We start from the raw sequence: 27,809 nt of genomic DNA, 5'->3' as shown, positions 1-27,809 counted from the left end.
GCCCGCCCCCGCCCCGGGCGTTGTGGGCCGAGTCTTCTCAAGGCCACTTCCTCCGTAAAGGCCTCCAACGCCGCAGTCCAGAGGGCAGGGCCTCCTCCCAGCCAATCAGAGGTGGCCATGTGCCATTGCGTCACTCCACTCCAACCAACCAGAAGCGACTCCAGGCTGCACCTGTCCCTGCTTTAAAGGGCCGCGAGGTTAGAGGCTCTGCTAGCGGTTCCACAGGACAGACGTACTAAGGCAACTCGGTTACGAATACTGCATCGGCCTTTATTCAAGTACAGGGCAGGGTCCCTGGTCCCATTCCTCGTCGCAGCCCGGGGCTCCCGAGCGCGAAGTGCAGCTGTCCAGGACAGATCGCAGGGCCTGGCTCACTCTCTCCGCCTTGTCCGCGGGCCGCCCGGGGCACCGGGTACAACCTCTCTGCAGCGCGTCCAAGAAGCCCGGCATCTGCGAGGGCAGGGAGAAGAGCGGCACGGCACGGAACAGGGTGGGCACGGCGTCGGGGTGCAGCAGTCCGTCGAAGTAGACCCCGACGTAGCGGCCTGCTGCCCGGCCTTGCAGGAAATCGGGCAGCACGCAGCTGAGCCAGGCGTCTCGGGCGTCATGCGGCTCGGGCTCCACCGTCTGGTGCTGGAGCCACTGCTGGCACTGCGCCACGGTCGCGGGCGAGAAAAGCAGGATCACGACTCCATCTTCCTGCAGGGTCCGGCGCCGCTGCCCGTGGAACCAGGCCAGGGCCCCGTGCGCGCTCAGCTCGCGGCGGCTCCACAGGTCCACGACCACGCGCAGCGGCATCTGGCTCAACGCTGATGCCAGCGCGCCCACCAGGCGCTCATTGCCCGCTCCGTCGGCGGAGTGGAGAAGCAAGGCGGTGCGAGCCCGAGGGGCCTCTGTAGGAATAGCAGAGCCCATTGAGATCGAACCCGCACCTGCCTTCCCTCCATCCACTGGAGCCCAGCGTCACCCTTTGGGGCGTCCCTGGGACCAGGACAGGGAAGCACTCACCTTTCATGCGGTTCTTTTTTAAGAGGAGGAGGAAGAAAAGTCCCGCAGCCAAGAGTAGGCAGGTCAGCCACACTAAGACCCAGCGCTTGTGGATATCTGGGATAGACAAGGAAGAATAATGGGTTAGTTAGAAAACTTAACATCTTTCACTCCGCCTCACAGAGGAAGAAAACTGAGGCCTATGGGCATGAAGGGTCCTCCCCAAAGTCACAGTGGCAGTGCCCATGTACTGAAAGAGCTTCATATCTGTATGAGCTGCCTCAGTTCTCATGCCTGTAAATTTGGGATAGCGATACCAAGTGCATAGGGTTGCACGTAAAGCACTTAACGATGCCAGGCATTGTAAGTGTTCAGATGTCAGCTGACAGCGCCCCTTAAGCCTAGGGTTACAGACCCTTGTCTTGCATGACTGCAGTAACCTCCTAACGAGGTCCCCATCCCTCTGCCTTCAGTCCACTCACTCTATGGGGTATCACCAAGATCTGTTTAAAATCGTTTTAGAAGCCCTTGAGGAAGCTGGTGTTGCTGGGACATAAAATCCTACATCCCTACTGGGCCTCCCATCTTCTTCCCAAGACCCCTCCAACCACACTGACAGCCTTGGAAACTGTCAGAAATGTACTATGACGGTCTCAAAAAAAAAAAAAAAAAAAAAAAAAAAAAAAAAATGCAGCTTGACTCCTCTCAACCAGCTCAGACTTCACGGTGTCTGGGACCTGTTCCTTGAACCCTTCATCCCACCTAGGCCAAGCCCCCACTAGGCTCACTCATTGCACTGAACCCTTAAGCTGCTCAGTGCTTCCGTAGCTGGCGCTGTTGTAAGATCACACAACAGCTCATACTGTCTATGTCCTTTTAGACTTCTGTTGGTGGGGGCGGGCACTGTCTTTTTAGTGATGGCTAGGATCCCTGCAAGTGTGTTTTCATCTCATGCACCATCCCCCACCCTGCCCCCAATGCCATAGAGGTTGTGTGGAGGTGACTCAAGGGAGTCAGTTCATGTGGGTCCCCAGGGAACTCAGGTGGTCAGATTTGGTGGCAAGTGCCTTTAGCAGATAGATGAATCATCTTTCTGCCTCTCTCTGTGGTTTTTGAATGACTAAAGGGATGCTGCTGTGATCTATTTGAGCCAAGCAAAGCATCACATATGTTGCCCCCTCACTGTGGTGCCTGTCATACTCACACTTGTCCATGGGGCAGGCCCATAGTGCTCCCAGGTCGTCATCGGTCCACAGCTGTAAGACACAACACAGTCCCCTGCTTGGTGTGCTGGCCAGCTTGTTGAAATTCCTAGCCTCAGCTCTGCCTACTTCCCTGCCCAGAGCTGGCTCCTGCAAGCACCTGGGCTTTTGCTCAAGCTGTGCCCAAGCTGACCTCTATGCCAAAAGAGGGCTTAGAAGAGATTCTTCCTCAATGCTCTTCCTAGAACCTAACACGGGGGTGGGGTGGGGATGGGAGGGGGTGTCATTTAACTGGTCACTAGCCAGAAGTGAGCCCCTGAGGGACAGGAACAAGGTGCTCCTACCTTTAACCTACCCAGGGCTAGACATAAAGCGAACAGTCACATGTGGGCACTAGGGAAAGTTCTGTCACCCGACTCACCTGCATACACTGGCCTGACCGGAAGTCTTCCAGCAACTGCTCTCCAAGGCGAGCTGCTCTCTGCCAAGTCAAAAAAGGGGGGGGGGGCAGGCTGTCACCTGGGGGCAGCATGCAAGGTACTACAGTGGAGCAGAGTTGTTGTCCAAAGGAGCTGGGAGACTTGAGAAGCCACTGAGAAAGGGTGAGAGCATGTGTGTATGCACCCCCCATCCCCCTGCATCCCTACCCACCCCAAGAACAGAACTGGACCTGGCAGAGCATTGCTGGTGTAGGGCAAGGTAGGATGGAGTTAGTGAGAGTGGAAGTAAGACTATGACGCCACCATCCCCTTGAGATGGGGTTGGAAGTGTCTAGAGGAAGGTTCCCTGGTCCTCACCGTGGAGATGATGCTGGGCAGTGGTGTACAGCCACTAGGTTCCAGGGCACAGACTGATGTGTTGTTTAGGCTGGTTCTCATCTCTACTAACAGCATATCATCCCTGAAGGGCCCCAAGGAGTCTGGGAGGAGGGAGAGCTCCCTAAGATCCACTTGGGGGTTGCCACGCACCTTCCCAGCCTTCCTCCCTTGCTCTGACCTTCACCCCCAGGAGCTAGCTCCTCCATGGTTTACCCCATCCATCGCAGTGGCCCTGTCCCAGCTACCCTCAAGCTCCACTCACCAGCCCACAAGCACTCTTGGAGCTGAACCTTCTCCCAGCTGCTCACCTGCTTGGAAGGAGCCAGAGTTAGGAGTACTAGCAAAAGCAAGAGCCGGAAAGTCCAAAAAGGAGGTCCAGGCAAGAGGAAGCCCGCCAGGCCGGCTCTGAACTCTGGACCTGAGGTTAGGCAGATCTGAGTTCATGCTGCAAGGTTAGGAGTCACCCATCTCTGTCAGACCAGGACAGGACAGAACACCTGTGCTGGCGGAGCCTGTCACCTTACAGCTCCTTCTGTGTTTTTGTTTTTGTGTTCGTTGTTTTTGTTTTGTTTTCTTTTTTTGGTTTTTCAAGACAGGGTTTCTCTGTGTTAGCCTCGGTTGTCCTAGACTCGCTTTGTAGACCAGGCTGGCCTCAAACTCACAGCAATTGCCTGCCTCTGCCTCCCGAGTGCTGGGATTAAAGGCATGCGCCACCATGCCCGGCAAACGCCTTCTGTCTTAAGCACTGAAAACACCTGTAAACCCTTCATCTGGAAACCATAGTCTTCATCTCTTCACCTTTTACCACAGCATTTGGTCTCACTTTGACATGTCCTTCAGTTATATTGTTCGCCTTCCTTCACGAGAAATAGGCTCTGTGATAATAGGGATATTTGTTGCTTTTGTTTGCTGACAGATCCATCTCAAAGTGGCTGGCACATAGTAAATAGTCAAAAATCCGCTTCATTTTGTTTTTGTTTGGAAACTCTCATTCTGTCCCAGGTTGATCTGGTATTCACTACATAGCTCAGACCTGGGTGGCCTCAAACTCAGGGCAGCACACACATCCTCCTGCCTCAACCTCCCAAGTGCTAGGTGTATAGATAGGAGCCACTATGCCCAGCTAAATGTAAACAAATGCTTTTTTTTTACATTTAAAAATATTTTAATTTTTATTATTAATATGTCTATGTTTTATTATTATTAATGTGTGCTTGTTTGGGTGCATGAATTCCAAGGAGTGCATGTAGACTTTGTAGCTAGGGGAGGAGAGCCAATGCAGGGTCCCACCCTCAGCTCAATGCTCTGGTCACCATTCTGACCTGGACACAGAGGTTGGGGTGGTCTCTCACCGACGGGAACTCATGTGACTTCTGTAGAAGGCAGGGAACAAGTGCGGTCATAAGGGGAGACCCTGGGGCCCCACTTCCTCTCTCCACCCTTTGACCTTACTTACATTTACAGTGACATTCTCTGGGAGCATGGGTGGCACGAGTGGCTGGCAAGGACCCCGGTCTGCCACCTGCCAGCACAGTGCTACCTTGGCCGGCAGAGAGCATGCTGCATTTAGCTTCCACGTCTCCTGGGACAGTAGCTGCAGCTTGGCTGTGTGCCAAAAGTTCTGGTGTGCACGGGGATCTGTAGCAGAGGGCCAGGGCGACTAAACACAAACCGCCCACCTTCCCATACTGCCCCCTGCCTTAGGAGATTTACTCACCTTCCTCAAAGGGGCAGTATCTGGTCCTAACAGAGTCTGGCTCCAGGGACCACACCTGGGAAGAAGAAAAGGAGCTCTACTAGGTCAACTTAGCCCAGCCAAGCATCCATGAGCACGTGCCAGACACTCTGGATACTAGGACACATTCACTGAGGCAAGTTTCACAAGCACTCACCAGGTTTCTCATGACTCCCAGAACTCTAGAGACAGGAATATGAATTCTCTCCGCAAACACCGCAGTGTGCTCCTTCTCTCAACTTTTGCGGCATTGGTTTTGGTTGGGTTTTGGTTTTTGGTTTGGTTTGGTTTTTTTGGAGACAGGGTCTCACTATGTAGCCCTCTTTGGCTAGAATTCACAGGGATTCACCTGCCTCTGCCTCCTCACTGCTGGCATTGAAAGCATGCACCGTCATACCTGGCTTTTCATTCAATTTTTAATGAGTGTCTACTATGTATCTTCGCACTATGATATGCACAAGGAGCCTTAGATTATTAATTTTGATTCACTTCACAGCCACTTTGTGAATCTCTGCTATGTATTAAATACTGCGATATGTTTTTTAGAGGGCCTACTAAGTGTTTAGAACTATGCTGTGAGAAAATATAGTAATATATTTATCAAATGTTTTAGAGTAGTGGGCATTGGACATGGTGATGCAGAAAGTTAAATCACAGTGCACACTTCCTGAATATCTGCCATGTGTCTTACCATTGTGTATGGCAATGAGGATTTGTTTATCCATTTATCCAGTCAACAATTGGCACCCACTGTATGCCAGGCTCTGTCTAGGGCCCTGGCAAAGTTACTGTAGTTGAATGAAATATGCTTTGCTTGCCTTCAAGGAAGTCACAGACTCATGGTAAGGATGAAGGACATGAATGTTAGTCACTTACCCACTTCCAAATATTCACCAAGCATCTTAGGTATACAAAAAGAAATTAGACAGAAGCCCAAACGTTAAAGGAAGTGACCCGTGGACAGGAAAAGCCAGAAGGACAAGAGGGATTTAGAAGGAGGAAAGGCCAGAACACTGGACAAGAGGTGACATGAGCCGGGAAGATTTGGTTCCATGGAAGATGTGGTGGAAACGGCCTGAGCGAGGCAGATGGGTGGGTCATGGTCAGCAGCTCTGCTAGATTCAACAAACTTCTCATAAAGGAGAATTTGGGGGAAAGTCTACTGGGGAAGGGCTAGCTGCAGGAAGACAGAAAGGCACCAGAAAGGGAGGCAGGAGGTGGATGTTATTGACAGCCTAAAAGAGGGATTATAGAGGCCCAAAAGAAACTGAAGATGGTGAGGAAGACACAAGAATGAGGGACACGAATGCCAAGGTCAAGTGAATTGGACTTGGTGACTAATTTAATGTGCTATCAGAGAGAGCAGCTGCAGTCAACATATTTAAACTTAGCTGTGACACCCTTCTTTACAACAGCCCTATGATGGCACAGTTTATCCAGACTGTAGATAGGAAGCAAGCCAGGCTCCAAGGGGTAGTGGCTCACCCAAGGTCGTACAGGCAGGGAATGGCAAGAAGGATTAAAGCTCACTGAAGTATATAGCAAGTGTCCTACCCTTCACAGGAACACAAAGAGGGAAGTAGGAGAGCAGGGAAAAGGTGACATCTGAGTGGGCCATGAGCCATAAGAAGTCCCTGTGGATAAAGTACCAGGAAGAGTGTTCTGGACACATAACAAGCAGAAGGCACAGGACAACAAGAATAAAGAGACAGACAGCCACCCAAAGGGGCCATGTTCTCTACTTCAGAGTGTGGAGAATGGTGGCCTCAGAAGATTGGAGCCCACCCCTTCTGTACCTCCATAGCCCCTGTCTCCCATGTGCAGTTGGACTCAGCTCTCACCTGAATGCAGAGGCAGGGAACCAGGTCTGTGTGGTTTAGAGTAATGGTCTGCGGTCCAGTCTGTGGGATGAGCAGATGAAAGTGACTTGAGAGAAGATAAGGAAGGGGAAGTAGGGAGGTCCAAAGTCCAGGGAACCAGACACACAGACCCTTCCCTGCCAAGGCCCTCTGTTTTGGGTGGGTCCCCTTTGACAGTGTGCACACATCAGGGTATGGACCTCAGCACAGGGTGAACGTGGACCCAAAGGAGAAGCCTCACCAGGTTTTTGTACCACCAGGTACCACTACCCTTGACCTTATCCCAGTACAATAAGAGGCCAAAGTCCTGCTTCTCAGAGACGTCGAGCACCAGGAGAACCTTGTCACCATCTGCAGACACACTGAGCCAGGGCAGGGCTGGATGGGAGAAGCAGAGAGAGAGAGGGAGGGAAGTTCAGGCTCCCTTCACCCCTTCTGTACAGCCAAGCCTGGGTCACACTCACCAACCGTCCCACTGAAGATCCCATCAAACCCTCAGCCTAGGAGACCCTTGGAGGACAGACTACATATCCCCATCTCAGACCAGGCTTTGTCCCCAGCCACAAGCCCAGAGCTAAAGGCCATAGAGGCTTCAGCTTACATCTTGGGACAGTTCTTCTTCCTCTGCAGCCAGTAGAATCCTGCTCCCTCCTTAATACCACTTCCGCTTATGCCCCCACTGGGTATTCCCAGTAAAAGCTAGTCTTTACAGCCGCTTTGACCAGTCCAGTTTCCAAGGCCTCTTTAAGCTTGTCTGTTAGTACCTGTGTCTTGAATACTTTGCTGCAAACACACAAGGCTCCTTCATGTTCTGTAAGTGCACTTGACCTTGCTCCTGCCCCAGAGCCTTGCATAGGCTGTTCTCTTCCTGCAGAACTCTGTCTCTCCCCACTTCACATCCCTCACTACAGTGAGGCCGCCTCACTACTGTAACTCCCATCCTTCCCAACCCCTTCTCTAAGGAGGATCCATAACTCCAGGCACCATCCAAGTGACTGTATATTTGATCTCTCCATCCCTGATCCCAACTCCCATCTCCTTCCTTCGAACAGGAAGTTGTATCAGGTTTGCTTATTTATTTCCAGCTGATAACTATGCCTGGTCCATCTTTGCTGAATAAGGAAAGCAGTCACCACTGAGTGACGGGATGAGATACCCAGTGTATGTCTGTTTTCAAAGCTCTGGTGTCTCATGAACATTATGGAGAGCCAAAGAGGTAGGCCAACAAGACAATGGAGTTGAAAAGAAGAAACGGGGATGTTTAAAAACTGCCACCAAATTTACGCCTCCACCTTGTGCTAGCTGTAGAAGTTATGTTAGCACTGCCACAACTGGGCCAGATGTGGGGAGGCACACCTGCGACCCCGGCTACTTGGGGAGCTGAAACAGAAAGATAGCGAGTTCATGCTCGGTATAGACAACATAGCAAGATCCTGTCAAAACCAAAACAACAAAACAAAGCAAAGACAACCTAACTGCACAACCCCTTCACTGAACTGGACATTAAAACCAGTGCGTTTTGCTGGATAGGATGGCACATGCTCAATCCCAGCACTTGGAAGGCAGAGACAGGTGGGTCTGTGTGAGTATGAGACCAACCTGGTCCTTATAGTGAGTTCCAGGGCAGCAAGAGCCGTGAGACCCTGTCTCAAAAACAAAACAAAAAACAACAACAACAACAACAACAAGTCATTGGGCTTCCAGCCTTTTTTGTATTTGCTATATGTGTATGATAGTTTAAAAAAAAGAGAAAAAGAAAATACAAAGCTCAGGGAGACAGAGGCAGGCAGATCTCTGTGAGTTCGAGGCCCGCCTGGTCTACAAAGCGAGTTCAAGACATCCAAGACTATACAGAGAAACCCTGTCTTGAAAAACAAAAACAAAAAAAACAAAAACAAAAACAAAAAAAGAAAAACAAACAAAAAAAGTAACATCAAAATCTTTACTTTCTAGGTTCCTATTTCAGATTTAATAACATTGCCACTTGGATTTGTGAAGAAAGGCACCAGAGTCTTGAAAGTGCTTTGGGACATTAGATGTTCCTAGTACTAGTGAACACTTGTTTTAAGGAAATGGTTCGTCTTTATATTTCCAATGTCTGGCACAGATGGAGTAACTACTGCAGTTCACGTGGAAGGAGTGAATGAATGAATGATGGTGGAACATGTCCTGTGACTTTTAGAACCTCGCATCCCTGAGCTGAAGTCAACCACAAACATCCAACTGTGTGAACTCCAGACCCTGCGCCTCCCTCCACCCAGCCCACTGTCCCTAGCCCCTACCCCAGCAGCTCTGGATGCTGTCCCGGACTTCGAGACCCCTGCAGTCTGGGGAGAGATCACAGAAAAACCTCCAGTGGGGCTGGGGACCAAGGAAAGAAGGGAGGCAGTCCAACCTGTGGGGAGGTACTGAGAGGGGCTGCCTGTCTCCTGAAGGCCACCCACGCTTACATGGGACTCAGAGCACCAACCCACGGGCTAGAAGCTTGAGAAACCAACTAAGGAGGGTGCCAGCTCAGACCCCTGCCTGAAAGTAACCGGACTAAGAAGAGAGCGAGTGGCCCAAGGGACCACAGACTAGGGGACCAGGGCTTTGGGAAGACTTACCAGGCAGCTGCCGCGTGAGGATAAGTTCTTTCTGGTACCTGGGCTGCGTGTAGGACCAGATTCGCACCTCAGCCCCAAGACCAGCCTCGAAACAGTCAAATACTGCCGAGCCCTATGAGGAGAGGGTAGTGGAGGGCTGGAGACGACGTGCTCAGAATGCATGCCAAGATCTTGGGCTCATGATGGTGGACCACCCTGCTCACCCACTGGCCCCATTTCCAGCCAGTGGTCACATTTATACTATCTAGCTTGAAATCTATCGCTATAGTTTCCTCCTTTTGAACGGTTCTTCTGTTGTTTTATTGGCGGGCCAGGGACTAACCAGGCTGAGTTGCTGCTTACACTTGCTGTCGTAGACCACTTGGCCAGAAAGATGCTGATTAGACTCCAGTGTGAGCACAGAGCTCCCCTACACGCATGCCTCAGTGGAGCTCATAGCTGCTTTGTGAAGTAAACTAAGCAGAGTTTTTAAAAAGAATGTGTGTGTGTGTGAGTATGTGTATGTGAGTGTGTGTGTGTGAGTGTGTGTGTGTGAGTGTGTGTGAGTGTGTGTGAGAGAGTGTGTGTGTGAGTATGTGTGTGAGAGAGTGTGTGTGTGTGTGTGAGTATGTGTGTGTGTGTGAGTGTGTGTGTGAGAGAGTGTGTGTGTGAGAGTGTGTGTGAGTGAGTGTGTGTGTGAGAGAGTGTGTGTGTGAGTGTGTGTGTGTGTGTGAGTGTGTGTGTGAGTGTGTGTGTGTGTTGCTGGGAATCAAACCCAGGGCCTTGAGCATGTTAGACAAGGACTCTACCACTGAGCTACCTTCCTGGCTCTTTATTCTTATTTTATAAAGCCAACAAAAGTTTTAAAGGACATTTCACAAAGGAAATTATAAATAGCCAATAAGCATATAGAAAGTGTCTGACTTTGTCAGTCACCAGGAATATACAAAGTAAAGCTGTACTTTGAACATATGAACTCCCTAGGATACATACATACATACATACAAACATACATACATACACACACACAATAAATGAACAAATGTAATTTTTAACACTACCACCATACATATGCACACACAAAATCCACCATGACATATATAGCATAATGGCTAAATTTTAATTTTTGTTTGTTTGCTTGCTTTTTGAGACAGGGTTTCTCTATGATAGCCTTGGCTGGACTCGCTTTGTAGATCAGGCTAGCCTCGAACTCAGAGATCCGCCTGCCTCTGCCTCCAAAGTGCTGGGATTAAAGGTGTGTTGCCACCACCGCCCAGCACTTACCTTAATTTTATAGACAGAAAAACCATCACAAAAAGCTGAGAGGGTTCACTGCTCAGATCAGACCCAAGACTTAAAGAAACAGTGCACGAGATTGTCTTGGGAACCTTGTTTTCCGAAAGTAGCCACTCTCACCAAGAGGTGCCCTTCACCTACCACAGACTGGCCAGGCTTCACCAGGACAGCAGGCACCTGAACCTCCAGCAGGGCACAGCGGGCAGTGGGGTAGGCCTGGAAGGAGAGTATCACGTGGGCCTGGAGAGAGGCTGTGGGCAACAAGCAGGGGTCAGCCAGGCTATGCCATGGGGAAAGACCCTGTCAAGAAGCATCAATTGGGCCAGCTGGCTCTTCACCGTTTCTAGGCTCCTGGAGTTCTGACTCAGACTTCCTATCTTCCTCTGGCTCTTCCCAGTGCCCTGTAAGGAACAGAGAAGAAAGCAAAGCCCAAAAAAGTCAGGCACCTGCTCTGGGCTGGTTCAGGCTCAGATTCCCTTCCAGAAATGCCATGCCCAGTAAGCAGAGGCCGAGGGAGAGCAGGCTGGTCTAGGGGGTGCCTGGGCCAGCATCTTAACCATTACAGATGCGCAGAGTCTGCAATCCTCATGCCTTCCCCAGGCGCTCTCATGTGTGCGTACGCAGGCATGGGATTCCACTCACCATGCACGGCCAAGTCCACAACTACACGGACACAGAGGGCACAGTCGGTCTCCTGTGGGCACCTCAGTACCAGCTCCGTCTGCAGATGCGTGGGCACTAGCACAGGGCCTAGGGTGGACTCGATGCTTCCAGGCAGGCAGAGCACGTCACCGTCTGGGTGTGAAGGGTGGGGTGGAAGCTGAAGCTGTTCAGAACCTGGTTTGCTTTCTGATACCTCCGGAGGGCAGAGGAGCCCGACCTTTCCAGGCTGAGGGTGAACAGTTGCTCTCCCTTCAGCTTAGCTGCCCTGGAAGTTCTCTCTTTTAAAGTAGCAATACTTACCCCAGAGGTGGCAGGAGAGGCCCTGGGAAGGAAGGAAGAGTCAGTCCGCACCCCCAAATCTAAGCACCTTTCCTTGCTTGACAACCCCTTTCCCTGCCTACTTCCTTCTGAGGCTCCCTATCCTAAGCCCTTCCTGAAGACAAGGCGAATTCTTGTCCCCTTTCCATCATTTCTTTCCCCCATCAGCACCGGACAGACCAGACAGGGCGGTTCTGATAGAGGCAGATTAGGGCTTGTGGTGTGGCACAGACTGAACTCTGAGCCTTCCCAACCTCCCAGGTGGCCCAGACTCACTAGAGAGCAGCGTGCAGTGTCGTGAGGTTCCAGAAGTCTCTCCAGAGAAACGACCACAGGGCTTCGGCCCAATGCCAAGGACAGCAGGAACCAGGACACAGGCATCTTCCAGGTGCCAGACAGCACCCAGGCTTGAGGCCCTGTCCTGCCCCCCCAAAGGGGGGCAGACAGCCCACCCCTACTGCCAATCAGCGCCCCCCCCCCCCCCACGTCTCTCAGAGAGAGCAAGGGCTAGAATTCCTCTCCAGCCATGCTTTCCTACTCTAGTAAGCAGGGACTCCCGGCCCAGTTTCAGCTGGAGTGCTTTCGGTTTGGCTCCCAGCAGGCAGTGGCTGTTCCCGCCCCGCCCTGTCCCGTCCCTCCCACCAACTCCAGGCTTAGGAGCCAGCAGCTTTGGACTAGGGTGGTGGCTTCTCCTCCTCCTCCATGGCTGACACCTGGCTGGGAGGAGCCCAGGAAGGCAGCGCCGCTGGTAAGGGAACTCTTAACCCTGTATCTCACCGGAAATAAAGACTATGGTTGAGAAGACCCCAGACTTGTGGCATCCCAGGGTGTTTCCATTTCCTGTATAACCCTGGGATACTCTGATCCCCTGCACCCCTTCTTACTAGATGCCTAGGATCTTCATATACTTCCCTGGGCCTCAAGTGACAGTGACACTGGTGAAACAGGAGCTCTGAAGACAGTGGACTGGCGCCAGAAGACACCAGAAACTGAACTGTGCCCCACTGCCTTGCCTAGGTTCAAGGGGGATGGAGGGGCAGGCAGGTCTGGGAGAGACCCGGATGTTCTGTTGTGCTGTTGCTGGGACAGGAGGAGCTGGGATGGGTGTGCTGCCTAATGAGCTTTGGTTTTTCCTTTGCTGTTGGAAGAATACCGAGGAGAGGACCCCGGAGGCCCTGGGTCCCCCTTGCCTTTCACACGCAATGCTGTGGGAATGAGGCCATGGATGACAGTGTGAGTGAGAGGACTCGGGCTGGTGAGGTGTCTTAGAACAAGCCTAGGGCAGCCTTCCGACAGGCCCAGGCACACAAGAGCAGCATGCTGTGCTCCTTAATGTATCTATGTTCACTTTTATTCATCTTTCTGCAGGAAAGAAAACCCTCTCTCTCACCAGTTGTGGTGGCTCAAGTCTAAATCCCAGCACTCAGGAGGCAGAGACAGGTAGATCTCTCTTTATTTCAGGCTGACACAGTGAGACTCTGTCTCAAACAAACAAATAAACCAAACTACCTCTGGATAGGGTCCCCTCGGGAAAGGGTGGGGGACCCCTGGCTTACAAGGAGGGTTTCTCTCAACTCTTGAGCCTTGACTGATAATCCTGCTGCCCCAACTCTCCAGCCTGGACTAGAGTGCACGATGCCAAAGACTGTCCTTTTTGAGGTTTTGAAAAGAAATGGAAAAATCGCCCCTCCTTCTCAGAAACGGCTGTGGACCTATCAGGAAAGCTCAAGTTTCTCTCAGAGGAGGGAACAAATGTGAGAGGGAGGTTGGACAAGTGTGGGACCTGGGGTGAGTCTTAAGGTTTGGGAGGCAAGAAGCACCCACAAATAGTACAAGCTGGAGGCCTTGTCCTGGAGTTCCTGCCCTTGCTACTCAAGTGGCGGCTAGAGACAACTGGAAGCGCAGGGACTATCGGTTGAACGTTGGTGGTCAACTTGGGCAGCATCGAGTTCCAGCTGGTGACACAGTTCCAGGCGGCTTTGCAAGCACTGTTTAGCCCCAAGTTGATTCCAGCTGGTGGCTAGGCTGGCAGGCCCAGCATCCAACGCCCTCAGCAGGCGCGGCAGGTCATGAAAGAGGCGGTAGCTCGGCAGAGCGCGCAGCGGCCTGGGGATGTCGCCCTTGGCACAGAGGCGACTGAAGTAAGCCAGCAGCAGCGGGCGTGGAGCAGCGCAGAGCAAAGTGCGAAGGGACACAGCTTGGGGGTCGCCGCTGCAGGCCGGGCTGGGGCTGGTACAGTTCCACAGAAGCAGCACCGTGCCCTGCTCCCGTGCCACACGCTCCCGGGCCGCCAAGAACCATGGCAGTGGTCCAATGCGTGCCATGTGCGTCCCCTCCCAGAGATCCACGATCACGTCGCGCCTGCCGCCCAGCGCGGTCCGCAATAGTTCGGCCAACGCTCCCACCAGGCGCCGCTGTGCTTCTGAATCCGCTGCGTGCAGGAGTAAAACTGGCCGCGCTTGGTTCGGGCCTGGAGACCCGAGCAAAGGCTGAGTAGGGTGAGAGGCAGGGCAGGGAGACAGACATCCCAGCCCTGCCCTTGGGGCCTCTAGGGCACTCAGCATGCACCCTGTATCCTTTATCCAGTCTCCCAAACTACTGAGCCTATTCGTTGCTTATAGGCTAATGAGGAAAACTAAGGCTTCTAATGCACAGCAGGCTTGATTGTGAACAACTCCCCCACACTCCCACACCCCTCCCACATGCCCATATCTACACACATACTACACACGCACACACGCACACACACACGCACACACACACACAGCCACTTTACAGCTGGGTGGTAAGATACAACTTGCATCCACAGCCCTTTACCCTGCCTTAACCAATTCTGACCAGTAGGGGGCCTAAGACTAACAGTCTGTGCTTTGACCACCCACCCCAGCTTGGTCAAGGGGTATGGGACCATCTGAATCTCTGGCGCCCACAGGTGAGCTTACCTGGCAGTAGGCACCGGCAGAGAAGAACCAGAACTACACCCAGCAGAGTGGTGAGGCCCAGCAGTGCCAGGATCAAGAGGCCCAGGTGTCTGTGGGAGACTGAATCACGCAGATGAAAAAGACAAGCCATCTTCTGAGTACCCAAGTTCCCTCTCCCATCTCCCCCAAGGACTCACCATCAGGACACAAGAGGTGCTTCCAGGCAAACTGGACATCTGACCTCCATACCTGAGAACACAAGACCCCCCACTCATATGAACTAGAGCACCCCTGCCTCCCAGGGAAGGAGTCCCCACTGGCTTAGGAATTCCCCCAGCTCTCATTACAATCCGTGGACTGACGCAGAACAGGCCAACATGGTTAATGCCAGTGAGAACACAGCAGCTCCCACAGCTGACCTGGGCTGGAGTGCACAGACCAGCTGACATAGGCAGCCACCAATGAATGCTGGGCCTTGTCACCACACCTCACTGTGGGCAGGGAGAACCAGGTTTTCTCATTTTTTATGGGAAGGCAAAACACAAGTGTTTTGTTGCTTGCTTTGCTTTTAAGATAACATATAAATAGTGACTACTAATTCCAGTTTAAAACACTTGGCCAAAGCAAACACTTCTGTGGACTCTGTGCTAGGGCATCTGTGAGGAGGAAGGTAGGGTTTCTCACCAGGATGCAGCTCCCCGGCCTCAGGAAGGGAAGCATGAGGTCTAGAGTCACTGGGACTGAGCCCTGGGTCTATGGGGACAAAAGAGTAGAATAACTTTCCCATACCTGCAAATCTGACAGTGTCTCAGCCACCTCCAACCCCCTAGGTAAAGGGCCCAGTGCCACCTTCAGAGGACTTCCCCAGCCACCCCTGCCACCACTGATCATCCCCAGATATTAGCTGCTGTGCCTGAGCTAACACATCACACATACACTCACTCACACATACACACACACACACACACACACATACACACACACACACACACACAAAGTGTTGCCATGAGGAATAAGGTGGGCACAGCCATTGTCTTTGTTCTGCAGCACCCCCCCCACACACACACTATACAACCAAGGAGGCGTCTTGTCCATTGAGAAGAGTGAGCTGTGGAGGCTGGAGGCCGAGGTTGGGGCCTGACTACTGCTTTTGGAGGGGGGGTTGGTTTTTGGTTTTTGGTTTTTCGAGATAGGGCTTCTCTGTGTAGCCTTGGCTGTCCTGGACTCGCTTTGTAGACCAGGCTGGCCTCAAACTCACAGCAATCTGCCAGTGCCACTACGCCTGACCAGCACATTTTTCTTTTTTCCCCCCTAAGTCCTCAGTGACCCGGCTTCTGACTACTGCTTTTCTATTTCTAGATTTGTGATGTTTCCATGAGCTTGGATGACATCTCCTCCCTCAGATTATTTATTTGTATATGAGGGACAATAATCTTTAGCGGGTTACTGGGAGCATTAAATGGGGAAATCCATATAGATGCCTTTAATAAACTAATGTGCATGTGCGTGCATGCGTGCATGCGTGCGTGTGTGTGTGTGTGTGTGTGTGTGTGTGTGTGTGTGTGTGTGTGTTATTGGGCTAAGAAAAGAGAACAAAGCTTGTACTGTATGCTCTTCTTATACCTCCTGGGACATAATCCAAGGTGGGCAGATCAGGCACCCAGGAAATTTGTACTGAACCTGAGAGAGCTGATGGCTGTCTGTCTACAGATGAAATGTGGCACCACTCTGCTCTATATGTTAGTTACTGAGTTGACCAGTCATCTCTACCCTTTAGGATCACTACCTACCTTGACTCTGTACCCTCACCTGCTTGATTCCACTCTCAAGGTAACTGTCAAGCAGGTAGATACCCCCTCATATCATAAGTGTTTGCTACCTTCTGTTTGTTTGAGCTCAAAGCAATAATTAGCTGCAAAGGAGCCTTTGAGGAAGAACTCTAAGAGCACGGCATGTTTGGTAAGATTAGTGCTGTGGTTTTGCAAGGATATCTGATTGTGGTTTTTAAATCAGATACACAGAACAAACTTAGCTAGTCAAACCATCCTTAGTCCACATGATGGCGTTACACCAGTGCAGTACTGTACTGGGAGCCCTTTGGCTTCTAGGGGCGTTTTGAAAGTTGATGAAGTCAGGCATGGTGGAACATGCCTGTAATCCCAGCATTTAGGGGGCAGAGGCAAGCGGATCTCTATGAGTTCAAGGCCAGCCTGGTCTACAAATTGAGTCCGGGACAGCCAAGATAACATAGAAAAACCTTGTCTTGGAAAACTCAAGAGAGAGAGAGAGAGAGAGAGAGAGAGAGAGAGAGAGAGGTTGGTGAATGTCTACATTCGTGCCTTGTGGAGGCATGGGACCTGGAAGAGGACAGCTGAAGTGAGAGGTGGCATCAATTTCCATTGTAGGGTTGAGGAAATGACTCAGTAGGTGCATTTTCTGTGCAAGCATAAGCACTTGAGTTCAAATCCTAAGCATCCATACTTAAAAAACAAAAACAAAAACAAAAACAAAAAACAGTGGGGCAGTGGTGGCAGACACCTTTAATCTCAACACTCGGGATTCAGAGGCAACTGATCACTGTGAGTTCGAGGCCAACCTGGTCTACAAAATGAGTCCAGGACAGCCAAGGCTACACAGAGAAACCCTGTCTCAAAAAAACAAAACAAAACAAATCTTGTCTGGGGTGTGGGGGGGGGAGAAGCTAGGCATGGCTGTATATTTGTGCAACCCCAGCATTGGGAGTCAGAGACAGGTGAATCTCAAGACCTCACTGGTCTGCCAACCTATCAGAAAACAGGCTCAGCGAGAGACCTTGTCACAAAAGAATAAGGTAGAAAGCAGTGGAGGACCTCTGGTCTCTTCCCTCCCACCCACAGGCTCGCATACCTCCACATACATATGCATATCACACACACAAATGCGGGAGCAGCTTTCATGGGCCAGAAAATAGGTGAAGGTGGGAGTGCCAGCCTCTGGGCTCTATTCTCTCTATAAACTGAGGCACTAAAAGGTTTAGGAATTCCCCCAATAAAGAACAGATTGACAGAGGACCAATAGTAATCCAAGGCTGATCAAGTAAATAATTTATGACAGATGACAGAACCAGGGCTTTTTTTGCCTTTACCCACCCAGGGACTGCCTCACTGAGTCAGTGGGGGAGGTAGGGGGTACGCATTGGCCAAGAGAACCCAGTAGGAACCAAACCCTAGTTAGACCATATACCTGGCTGATGCTATATACAGGAGGCATCAAACTACCCATCCCCAAGTCTGGGTTACTCCAGGCAGCACTGAAGGTAGCATGTGTCTTCGAGGAAAAGTGAAGAGTCAGTTGTTGGGCCTGGGTATCCATGCTCACAGTCCAGGATGGGAGAGAGCCTGTTTGTGGGAGGTGATCAGAGCTGGGTTGTGCTGGGCCTGGAGGTCACAGGTGAGTGAGGGAGTGATGTGGAAGAAAGGGTTCCTTTATTGACTCACCACTCTGGCGGGGACATTCAATATGGCTGCTGTTTTCTAAAGTAAACTGAGAGACACAAGAATGGCAGGTCAGCAAGATTCAGTCCCATCCTTCCTCCCACTGCCAACCTCCTGTCCATGGCTGTACCTTAAAGCAGAGCTGGGGATGCAAGTCAACATTCTCCAGGACATACCACTGTTGGGGAGACAGACGTTAGTCAGGGAGAAGGTCCCTGGGCCCCAACCCTGCCCACCCCACAGTCCTGGAGGCAGGTGGCTGTCCTTACTCCTTCTGACTCCTGTGCAGTGGCATTGGGGAGGGTTTCACAGGGCGTGAGTGGGTCCTGCCTCCAGCAGAGGGAAGCCTCCAGTTTCAATGGGCAGCGGAGTGTCAGAGCCATGACCATCTGGTTGTGCTGGCTGTAGTCGGAGAAGCGTACTGACTTCCAGAAGTCCGAGCCATCTGGACAGGTGGCAGGTCCAAGGATGAGGCCATAGCCCAGCTGTAGCTCTATCTTCCCACCCCAGGACACCAGGAGGAAATACCAAAGTTCCAGCACAGTTCTTGCTTTCACAGGTGCTCAGCTGGCGAGCACTCCTCCACTCTACCTATCTACCTTTCCACTCAGCCTTCTCGCCTGTACCTTTCCATGTCAGGCCACCACACTGAACACCCCTTACTGCACTCCGTACTCAAATTCTGTGCAGGGTCCTCTTAACATCTGAATGCCTCCTCCCCTGCCTTTTCTTTCTAAATCCTGTCCATTTCATGCACTCAGCTCAGAGGCCAGCTCCCCCAGGCCCTCTCTGCTCACAACAGTGTCCATGGGCTTCTCCTTTCCTGAGTGGATGCCCTGCAGACAGCCCTTGACGGTACCCCTGCATGTGTATGTAGGCTTTGTGTCACTTGTATCTGAGTGCCCTTTCTCTCCTCAGGGTCAGCGCTGTGCATACAGCACTCCAGACAGCACCAGCCACTTTCCCATGAAATATTTCACTCAAGCTCCATAGTTTGTGATTTTGCACAGGAAGGAAAAGACAGCTCTGGGGATAATCCATAGCACAGCTGGGAAGTGAGCCTGAGTCTCTAGTTAGTCACGGGACTCCGACTCCGTGGGTGACCCCACCCCGCCCCCTTTCATACATAATGCTCAGTCCTCAGGAAGCTCATCTACAAGTTGACACGTAGGTACTGTGGCCCTCCCCACTCCCGCCCTGAAAGAAATGTACTCATGTCATCTAGCAACGGGGAGGGAGAGAGGGAGGGTGGGAGGGAGGGAGGGAGGGAAACAAAGACAGAGACATCGAGAAAGTTCTTCACAATTAATATAAACAACACTCAACACTCACAGGCTTCAGGCCAGCTCTGAAAGGGACACTTTTTGCGCCTCACAGTATCCTCTTGCAGGTAGAAGGCCTGGGGAGACAGGGAAGCATCCAGTCAAGGAAATGGCTTTTCCACCAGGGTTCATTCTGGCTCCGGCTTACTATGATGAAGCACCTTGGACTTTAGGGCATTAGTCAGGGAGCCCTGTAGAGTAAGGGCAAGGGTCAGGGCTCCAGAGCATAGGCAAGGGCAGCAAACGGTCTAACTCCTCTGGTCTCCAAAGAGAACTATTCCTAGCAACAGAGGAATCCTGAGGGACACGTCCCTCAATGTCAGGCTTTCCTGACCTCCATTCTGGGCTTTGTCAAGGTACCCAGTGTCCTGGCTTGATTGCTCACTCTGAACTCCCTGGCATCCATCTGTTGTCTTCCCTGGCAGTTTCTTGTTTCCCCAGGTCTCTGCCCACACCCTTCTCTCAGTACCCTGTTCCACCTAAAGATATCCAAATCATCTTTATCTTCAGACTTGCAGGAAGAGATAGAGGACGATGATGGAGGGCTAGAGAGGACATGGCTTCTGAAGGAATATGCAACCTTGGCTCACAAGAACATCGAGGCAGGTGAACTTGCCTGGGACCCTTGTACCTCTGAACGTGTATGGCTTACAGCCAAGGCAGAACCAGTTTCCTGAGCTCCTGGTCCTTTTGGAGTCTCTGTTAGTACTGCAGGGCTTGCCCTATCACCAAATGGTCTCTCCATCCTTCCTTAGCCCTTTGGTTTTTTGTTTTTTAGGTGTTTTTTGTTGTTGTTGTTGTTTTGTGTGGGGTTTTTTTGTTTGTTTGTTTTTGGTTTTGGTTTTTTTGGGTTTTGGTTTTTGGAGACAGGTTTTCTCTGTATAGCCTTGGCTGCTCTGGACTCACTTTGTAGACCAGGCTGGCCTCAAACTTACAGAGATCTACCTGCCTCTGCCTCCCAACACCACTGCCTGGCTCCTTAGTCCTTTGTATGTTGACTTACTGGAGCTGTGGTGGGGCAAGGAGCCATGGCTAGCACACATTTCGCTGGGCTTACCTCTATGCACATGCAGGGCAAAAGCGACTCATAAGGCAGGTCGACAGTGTGGCCTCCAGACACAACTCTCTATTGATAAAACCACAAAGGGAGAGAAGAAGAGACACCTAAGAAAACATGGACACTGTGAACAAGGTAGAAGGAAGCTGAGACCTTGGACAATATACCTTATTTTCTCACTTTCTGAAACTAATTGCTCCCTCTCCTGGGACCTTGCTGGCTACTTGCTTGACGTTCTTTATAAGAAGTAGGGGTCAGGAAGGGAATACAAAGTTCCTGAGCTCCAGTTGTATGCTGCATGGGGTGTTAGAAGCATCAACTCTCCTAAAGGCTAGCAACACCATGAAGTTAGGAGGTGTAGCCATTGTAGACATGGAGAGAGCTGAAGGACTCCAGAAGATGGCCTCAGTGTCTGCACGTGTCCAGCTATGGACAGTGGCATCTGCAATGAGTGGAGGTTGAAGTGGCCAGACAAAAGGTGTGAAAGGGAAGAGTAGACACACGTGACCACTTTGTTAAATTACAAGGGGAATGACCTCTTGGGGTGAAAACAAAGCTTTGCTGTGGCTTTTCTTAAGGCAGGGGCTCACGCACTCCAAGATGTCCTCAGACTCATTATATCTCCAAGGATAACCGTGAACTTCTGATCCTCCTGCTTCTGCCTTCCACCCCGTTTGTGCAATGCCAGAGATCAGGCATGCTGGGCAAGCAATCTACCAACTGGGCTGTACGCCCAACTCTAGCAAAGGCCTCCAAGGGTCCTCTCCCTTGGAGTACAGACCATACTCATTTCTTTCTGCTCTCTCCTCTCAAGCAACATAGCCCACACCCTTTTCCGTCTAGTCCAAAAGAAAGTCTTAATGCTACCTACATACCTTATTTTATAAGTCTTGAACAATTACTTTCCCTGTCTGGGCCTCAGTTTCCCCCATTTGCTCAGAAACTGTGTGAACTCTCTCTTTACAGGTCATGTCACTCCGTACCTGGGTATCTAAGGGACTCGTCATGTCTTCGCATTCCAGTGCCCACTGGTAACAGAGACGCACAGTAGCCTCTGGGCCTGGAGGAATGGCCACCCGAATAGCCCGCGCTTCAGGTAGCAAGTCAAAGGAGAACTCAGGTCCTAGGGAGAAGGACGACTTGGTGACCCAGGCTCAGGTGAGGCTGAAGCCATGTGCGGTCACTCACCATGCCCTACCTCCACGCTTTTGTGAACCTGTTCCAGGGAGAGGGTCTACTTCTGTGGTTGGAGGCTGGGTCCTTCTGGAGCGTGGGCCTCTGTGGGAGATGGCCGGAAACAGGTTGGAAGTTTGATGGCTTTCCTGAGGCAGGGAAGGGCTGCCCAGAAGCTTCCTCTACAAGCAGAGAACAAAGCGGTGTTAAGCCAGGAGCCAGGAAGCCTGCCTTATGCCTACTTCTGCCTTGGAATGTGAGAGACCACAGGCAAAGTGCTCAAGTTCTTTTGGCTTTAGTTTCCCTTGCTGTTTAAACTTCACTTTTTCAAACTCCTTCTTGTAGTTGGAGAACAAAGTAAGGGGCAAGAAAGAAAAGGGCTGGGGTGGGGCCTAGGGTAGAGCTGTAAGTGACAGGGTACCTGGGAGGATGCTGGTGTCCTGTGCATCCAGTAGAATTTAAACTTCCGAGGACTTTTAGGTTTCTTCGCCAAGAGAGGCAGCCAGCCCCACTGAAGACCTGTAGGGAGGAGACACACTTCTCACCTGGGCACCCATGGCCCCTGTCCTACCTGGAGATGCGACCCAACATTGGGTAGAAAGTCATTATAAACCAAGGACAGCAATGATATCAAGCCTCTTTGGTGGCAAAAATTGTGACTCATTAAAAGAGAATTAAGGCGGGGCTGGAGAGTTGGCTCAGTGGTTAAGAGCACCATCTGCTCTTCCAAAGGTCCCGAGTTCAATTCCCAGGACCCATGGCAGCTCACAACTGTCTGTAACTCCAAGGTCTGACACCCTCACACCAATGCACATAAATTTAAAAAATTAAATAAAAATATTTTTAAAAAGAGAGAGAGAGAGAGAGAGAATTAAGGCTCAGAGAACACTGAATAGAGGGCAGAAAGAATGTAAGAGCCAGATGAGGAAGTGCACTGTGAAGTCTTCTTGATACCCCATGGCTGTTGTGTTCATGAATTCACTGCAGCTATGGTCACCTGCACAAGCTCTGCATAAGATCAAGCCAGCAAGATCAGTCAATGATATTCCACCAGGCTGACTTACTAGGTGGACTCTGTGAGTTACAAAACAAATAGAGCAAGGCATGGTTTTATACTTGTATTGAAGGCAGATCTCTTGATTTTTGAGGCCAGTCTGGTCTCCTTTGCAAGTTCCAGGTAAGCCAGGACTACCCAGTGAGCCTCTGTCTCAAAAAGCAGAGGGGGTAAGCAGGGCGTGGTGGCACACACCTTTAATTCCAGCACACAATGGGGCAGAGGCAGGCAGATAGATCTCTGTGGGTTTGAGGCCAGCCTGGTCTACAAAGCAAGTCCAGGACAGCCAAGGCTACACAGAGAAATCCTGTTTTGAAAAACAAACAAACAAAAAGTGGAAGGGTATATGTAGAAAGATGAATGAGCAGTTCAGAGCCCTTGCTGTTTCCTAGAGAACCCAGGATTGGTTCGTAGCAGCCACATAGTGACTTGAAACCATCCCTGCCTCCACTGCTGGAATATCTGACATTTCCATGGGCACCACATGGAAGTGATACACATATATACATTCAGGAAAACAGACATGTAAAATAAATATTTTTTTAAAAGACATGAATGAGGGACAGAGATGTATTGGGAGTTATTGGGAGTGGGAGGGAGGAATTGTAGGCGGGTTTGATCAAGATAGATTTGGATTGTATGCACATAGGAGATTTTCAAATAATAAACAAAAGCTATTTTGTTTCTTTTAAAATTTTTAGGTTCATTTGTTTTATTTTACGTGTCTGAATGTTCTGCCTGCACATATGTATGCGCACCATGTGCATGCTGGTACCTGCCGAGGTCAGAAGAAGGCACTGGATCCCCTAGAAATAGAACTGCAAATAATTGTCAGCCACCATGTGGGTGCTGGGAATCGAATCCAGGCCCTCTGGAAGAGCGGCAAATGTTCACAATTGAACCATCTCTCCAGCCCCAGTAAAAGATATTCTAAAATAAATAAATAAGAATTTCTCAAGTAGAGAAAAAAAGTCACATACACACACATCCTCCTGCCTCTGCCTCCCTGAGTGCTAGGATTACAGGTGTGTGCCACCACACCTGGCTTACGATGAAAACTTTAAAATAACTTTTTGTGATTTTATTTTATATTTAATTGCATGCGTATGTATGTGTATCTACATGAAAATGAGTGCAGGTGCTTGACGAGGTCAGAAACATCAGATTCCTGGAGTTGGAGTGACAGCTAGTTATAAGCTACCTGATGTGGGTGCTGGGAATTGCAGTTGGGTTTTCTGCAAGAGCACTGAGTGCTCTTAACTGCTGAGCCATCTCTCCATCCCATTATAAGTGCTAGTTTTAAAGTGTGTGTTCAGTGTGCACCAAGTGAAACAATGAAACCAGCAGAGTAAGATGATCCCACTTTAAAGTAACAATAGCAAGTCCATCGAACACACACTTTTAGGGATCGGTACCAGATGAAAAGAAGACACCTCTGCAAAGAAACAGTTGTCCCATGATGTTTGTCATGATGTGCTGTTTTAGGATGCTCTAAGTCCTCTTTGAGGTTAACAAGACAAAAATCTGTTGCAGTATGACAAATGGCACTGCATTAACCTAGGGAGTGACTCTTCAGCTGTGTCTAATTCACACCTCCATTGAGAATGGCTCAAAGGCTGCTTTTCCTACCTGTAGGATGGGACAGCAGACGCAGGCACAAACAGCAGGGCCAGTGCCAAGGCTTTGTGGCTAGAAGGTTAGGGCAGGGAGTTTGAGCAGAACTTCCTGTGTAAGAGAAAGTAAAGTTGGCACCGTGACACGTGGCGATAAGTTCATTGCTTGGGAGGCTGAGACAGGAGGGTTAAAAGATAGAGGTTTTTGTTTTTGTTTTTGTTTTTGTTTTTTAATGGAGGCTTTGGTATTATATAATGAGACCTTGTCTAAAAACAAAAAGATAGACAAGGAAAATGGTAGGGTCTAAGGAGGCCCCTTCTTCCTCCTCCCAACTATATTTAAGGTTGAGCTTTACATATCTTGTGAGTACAATATTGGGTAAGTTGTTGGACCCAGTAACACAATGCATTGGGGAAAGCTTGGAAGAGTAGACTATACGACACATTATAAAAGATTACTGTTCCTGATAGAGTGAAGGGCCAGGGATAGGAGGAGCCACTTGTACAGAGTGGCTGGAGATTAGGCACCCTGCGCATCTTATCCTTCCCATTGATTGGAAGCCTCACCCCGTCCTCGTCACACGCTCTTCTCCTCCACTCCTGTGCTCAGAAGCCAAGGGTCAGATGGAAGAGTGAAAAACTCTGCCTAAGCATTTACAGAGTCTGTTGAAGAGTTACAATGCAAAGCCAGACTAGTCCTGGCCTTTCTCATTGATACTAGACTACTCCCTAGGTTGGGAACCAAGGTTGCCATGGATACGTCACTGGGACCTGGATCACAGAGGAACACCGGGAGGAGAAGCAGCACAGGAAATAAGACTCACCAGCGAAACTCTTATCCTGAAGGTACTGGGCCAGCAGGGAAAAGAAAGGAGAGGAGCATCATTAGAGGTGACTCACATAAGTGCATTCTCCCTCCTGAGCTTTTTGTGTCAAATCATCCAGTTCTGAGACTCGCAGCTCACTGTCCATCCATGCTACCTTTTTTTTTTTTCCTCAGTTCCACCCCACCAGGGACCTCAGCACACCAAAACCTTATCACATTTCCTTCAAGACCACATAGAAGACACCCCAAGGCTGCCACTAGGCTAGAGACAGGACTTTCAGAGGTAGGAAAGGGCAGGCAGGAGAACGGGGAGTTCTAGTCTGTGCCAAGCAAGTGTCCCTCCACCTAGCAGCGGGACCTTACCACAAGTGAGGCCGGTAGACAGTGGCTGGTCCAGCGTAGCAGGTAGAGGCAGCCAACCTGAGCAGACACAGCAGGGCTGGTGAGCGGTAGAAGGAGAGGCAGGAACAAGGCTGCCAGGCTGGGGCTCCCCATGAGCTTCTACAGGATCAGGGCACAGAGACCATGGCTTTGCTGTCTGCAGGAGGGCAGCAGGGCCTGGAGCTGTGAGAAGCACGCTGGTACCAGCAAGAGCTTGCACCAAACCTTGCCCTAGATCCACCCTGCCCCAAAGCTCCTCCTCAGTCTTAACCAGCAGGCTAGGTCACATTCCTTCTCCTGAGCCAAGGCACTGAGGAACGCTTGCTTGCTGGTTCTGGTAGAAGGTTTTACTGCCCTCTTGTCACGGGAAGAGGGGGGTGGGAGGGATGGGGGGATGGGAGGACGTACTCTTAGTATGGCACAGAGTTACCAGGAGAGGGACCAGCACCTTGTTGTCGAGGTGCACCCATCTTTTAACCCTTCCTACTCCTCAAATACTGCAGATCTGGCATGGCTATCAGTATGATCTAAACTCGCATCTGCCATAGACAGTTACACACGCTTCTAACAGCTATACTACATTTGTCTACATGAATGCTGAAGACAAAGAAGTGATGGGTGCATTGTTTAAAGTTGGGCCAAAAGGAAATAAACATTATAGAACTCAAATAAGGCCCTGTGCCCCCCATATGCACTCTGGCTCCCCACCTTTGCTGACTTTCACTAAAGCCCAGCTTTCTTCCTGTGCCCACCAGCCCTTTCCAACTCTTGACTCCAAGTCAAAGTGGTCTCCTGCTTCAAGGACCAACTAAATAAATAACACAGCTTGTTCAGAAGCTCCAGAGCTGCCGGCTGAGTTCTGGGGCAGAGGGAGCAGCCCCACGCACTGACCTGGTTTCCTGTGGTTTCCGGTGCAGGAAAAAGGCTGACAAGGCTCCAGGCTTTGTGGGGACCCTGCCCATCATCTCTCAGCTTCCTCTCACCCGGGGAGCATGTGAGCTGCTTCAACCATCACCCATGATGGAAGGAAAGTTTGGGGCATGTCCACTGGGTCAGTGCACCTTGATCTCTGTCTTTGTCTCTGTCTGTCTCTGCTCTGTGTGTCTCTCTGTGTGTCTGTCTCTCTCTGAGTGTCTCTGTCTCTGTCTCTCTGTCTGTCTCTCTCTCTCTTCAAGACAGGGTCCCTGGCTGTTCTGGAACTCACTCTGTAGACCAGGCTGGCTTTGAACTAAGAGACCCACTCCTGCCTCCTGAGTGCTGTTAAAGGTGTGTGCCATCACTGGCCTGCTTGCCTCTGTTTTTAAAATTAATTTTTTAAAAATATAGGTGTGTGTGTGTGTGTGTGGTGTATGCATGAGTGGGCAGGTGCTGTTGTCCACAAAGGCTCATGTGGTGGCCAGAGGCTGACAACAGGGTGTCTTCTACCTCCCACTGAACCTGGAGCTTGCTGTTTTAGCTAGACTGGTGGGCCAGCAAGCCCCTAGGATCCACCTCTGTCAATGCTCAAGCTGCAGGTATATTCTGCTGTGGTGGTATTCTGTGGGTGCTGGGGATCAGGGCTCAGGTCCTCATGCTTACACAGCAAGTACTTTACAGACTGAGCCACATATCCAGTCCCAGTATTAACATTCTCGTGTATCCTCGACTGGCCTCAAACTCTCTATGTAGCCCAAAGATGTCCTTAAACTCCCGATCCTCCGATCGCCACTTCCCAAGTGCTGAGGTTACTGCATGACCCACCATGTCCAGTGTCTTCAGTGCTGCAGACTGAATCCAGGGTGTCATGCCAGGCGAGCACTCTACCAGTGACGCGTCATCCCAGCCCCAACATTTCAGGCCTCTGAGACTCAGTGTGGACCACCCTTCAGTGGCAGGACCATGGCCTTCCCTGTGGCCATTCCTAAATGGCCCGTATCTGCAGTGTCCAATTTACCGATGGCCCTAGAGGTATCCTCTTGGTTTTGCACTCATCAAAATTTAAAGACTGTGGGAGAGAAGCAAAATGAGAAAGTAAGTGAGCTTGATCCCCAGGATCCACGTGGTTGAAGAGAACCAACTCCAGTGAGTTATTCTCTGGCCTCAATATGCATGTCATGCATGCAAATAGACAAATATAATTTTACAATGTAGTTCAGTTTGTAGAATGCTTGACTGGCATGTACTGGAGTCCTTAATTTGTTCTCCAGGGAAGTAAAGTTCAAGGTCATTCTCAACTACACAAAGTGTTCTGGACCAGCCTTGGATACACGAAACCCTACCTCAAAAATAAATAAATAAATAAATAAAATAAATAAATAAATAAAAATTTTAAAAAGGAAGAAAAACTCTAATGTCTAGCAGAGTTTTATTTATTTATTTATTTATTTATTTATTTATTTATTTTTCGAGACAGGGTTTCTCTGTGTAGCCTTGGCTGTCCTGGGAGTTTTTATAAAAACAATTTTGTTTATGTATATGAGCATTTCGCCTGCATGTACATAGGGACTATGTGTGTGCCTGGTACCTGCAGAGGTCAGAAGAGCATGT

At 50.4% G+C, this 27,809-nt stretch overlaps 2 protein-coding genes across 4 annotated transcripts; both read right to left on the bottom strand.

Annotated features, from left to right (window-relative positions):
* Position 1: 1 nt before the first annotated feature.
* Il17rc (interleukin 17 receptor C) lies at positions 2 to 11,931 on the bottom strand. 3 transcript variants are annotated; one of them, XM_051155082.1, is made up of 18 exons: positions 11,740 to 11,931; positions 11,446 to 11,467; positions 11,125 to 11,277; positions 10,821 to 10,883; positions 10,624 to 10,733; positions 9,208 to 9,319; positions 8,884 to 8,928; positions 6,843 to 6,979; positions 6,584 to 6,643; positions 4,725 to 4,779; positions 4,464 to 4,645; positions 4,330 to 4,380; positions 3,270 to 3,315; positions 2,987 to 3,108; positions 2,611 to 2,670; positions 2,192 to 2,243; positions 1,009 to 1,104; positions 2 to 932 (listed from the first exon to the last, which is right to left on the bottom strand). In XM_051155082.1, the coding sequence occupies exons 1-18, from the start codon at positions 11,842 to 11,844 to the stop codon at positions 271 to 273; spliced, it is 2,133 nt and encodes a 710-aa protein (XP_051011039.1). In that variant the 5' UTR covers positions 11,845 to 11,931; the 3' UTR covers positions 2 to 270. The 3 variants fall into 3 exon arrangements, with proteins under 3 accessions (XP_051011039.1, XP_051011038.1, XP_051011040.1); XM_051155081.1 differs by having other exon boundaries at positions 2 to 893; XM_051155083.1 differs by lacking the exon at positions 8,884 to 8,928.
* A 1,415-nt stretch (positions 11,932 to 13,346) lies between these two features.
* On the bottom strand, positions 13,347 to 25,579 carry Il17re (interleukin 17 receptor E). The gene is made up of 15 exons (XM_051154597.1): positions 25,266 to 25,579; positions 24,901 to 24,916; positions 21,831 to 21,928; positions 21,435 to 21,591; positions 21,220 to 21,359; positions 20,237 to 20,305; positions 19,190 to 19,256; positions 18,127 to 18,302; positions 17,988 to 18,035; positions 17,861 to 17,906; positions 17,607 to 17,761; positions 15,069 to 15,137; positions 14,582 to 14,633; positions 14,406 to 14,504; positions 13,347 to 13,933 (listed from the first exon to the last, which is right to left on the bottom strand). Exons 1-15 carry the CDS (start codon positions 25,395 to 25,397, stop codon positions 13,347 to 13,349), a joined length of 1,911 nt encoding a protein of 636 aa, XP_051010554.1. The 5' UTR covers positions 25,398 to 25,579.
* Positions 25,580 to 27,809: the final 2,230 nt, after the last annotated feature.

Source organism: Acomys russatus, chromosome 13 (genome assembly GCF_903995435.1).
Source record: "Acomys russatus chromosome 13, mAcoRus1.1, whole genome shotgun sequence".
Lineage (NCBI taxonomy): Eukaryota > Metazoa > Chordata > Mammalia > Rodentia > Muridae > Acomys > Acomys russatus.
The sequence above is the reverse complement of the archived record's forward strand: the minus strand, read 5'-3'. Positions and strand labels throughout refer to the sequence as shown.

What these genes read in the sequence shown, in the direction of transcription:
- Il17re (XM_051154597.1), bottom strand. Translation starts at nt 25,397, where the DNA reads ATGGGGAGCCCCAGCCTGGCAGCCTTGTTCCTGCCTCTCCTTCTACCG. An exon ending in GGACACCAGCATCCTCCCAG is followed by an intron (nt 21,592 to 21,830) that starts GTACCCTGTCAC and finishes CTCTGCTTGTAG; the next exon opens with AGGAAGCTTCTGGGCAGCCC. An exon ending in ATCCCCAGCTCTGCTTTAAG is followed by an intron (nt 17,907 to 17,987) that starts GTACAGCCATGG and finishes TGTGTCTCTCAG; the next exon opens with TTTACTTTAGAAAACAGCAG.
- Il17rc (XM_051155082.1), bottom strand. Translation starts at nt 11,844, where the DNA reads ATGCCTGTGTCCTGGTTCCTGCTGTCCTTGGCATTGGGCCGAAGCCCT. An exon ending in TTCCCTGCCTCTGCATTCAG is followed by an intron (nt 4,780 to 6,583) that starts GTGAGAGCTGAG and finishes TCTTCTTCCCAG; the next exon opens with GTGTGGTCCCTGGAGCCAGA. An exon ending in GGCCTGCCCCATGGACAAGT is followed by an intron (nt 1,105 to 2,191) that starts GTGAGTATGACA and finishes TGTCTATCCCAG; the next exon opens with ATATCCACAAGCGCTGGGTC.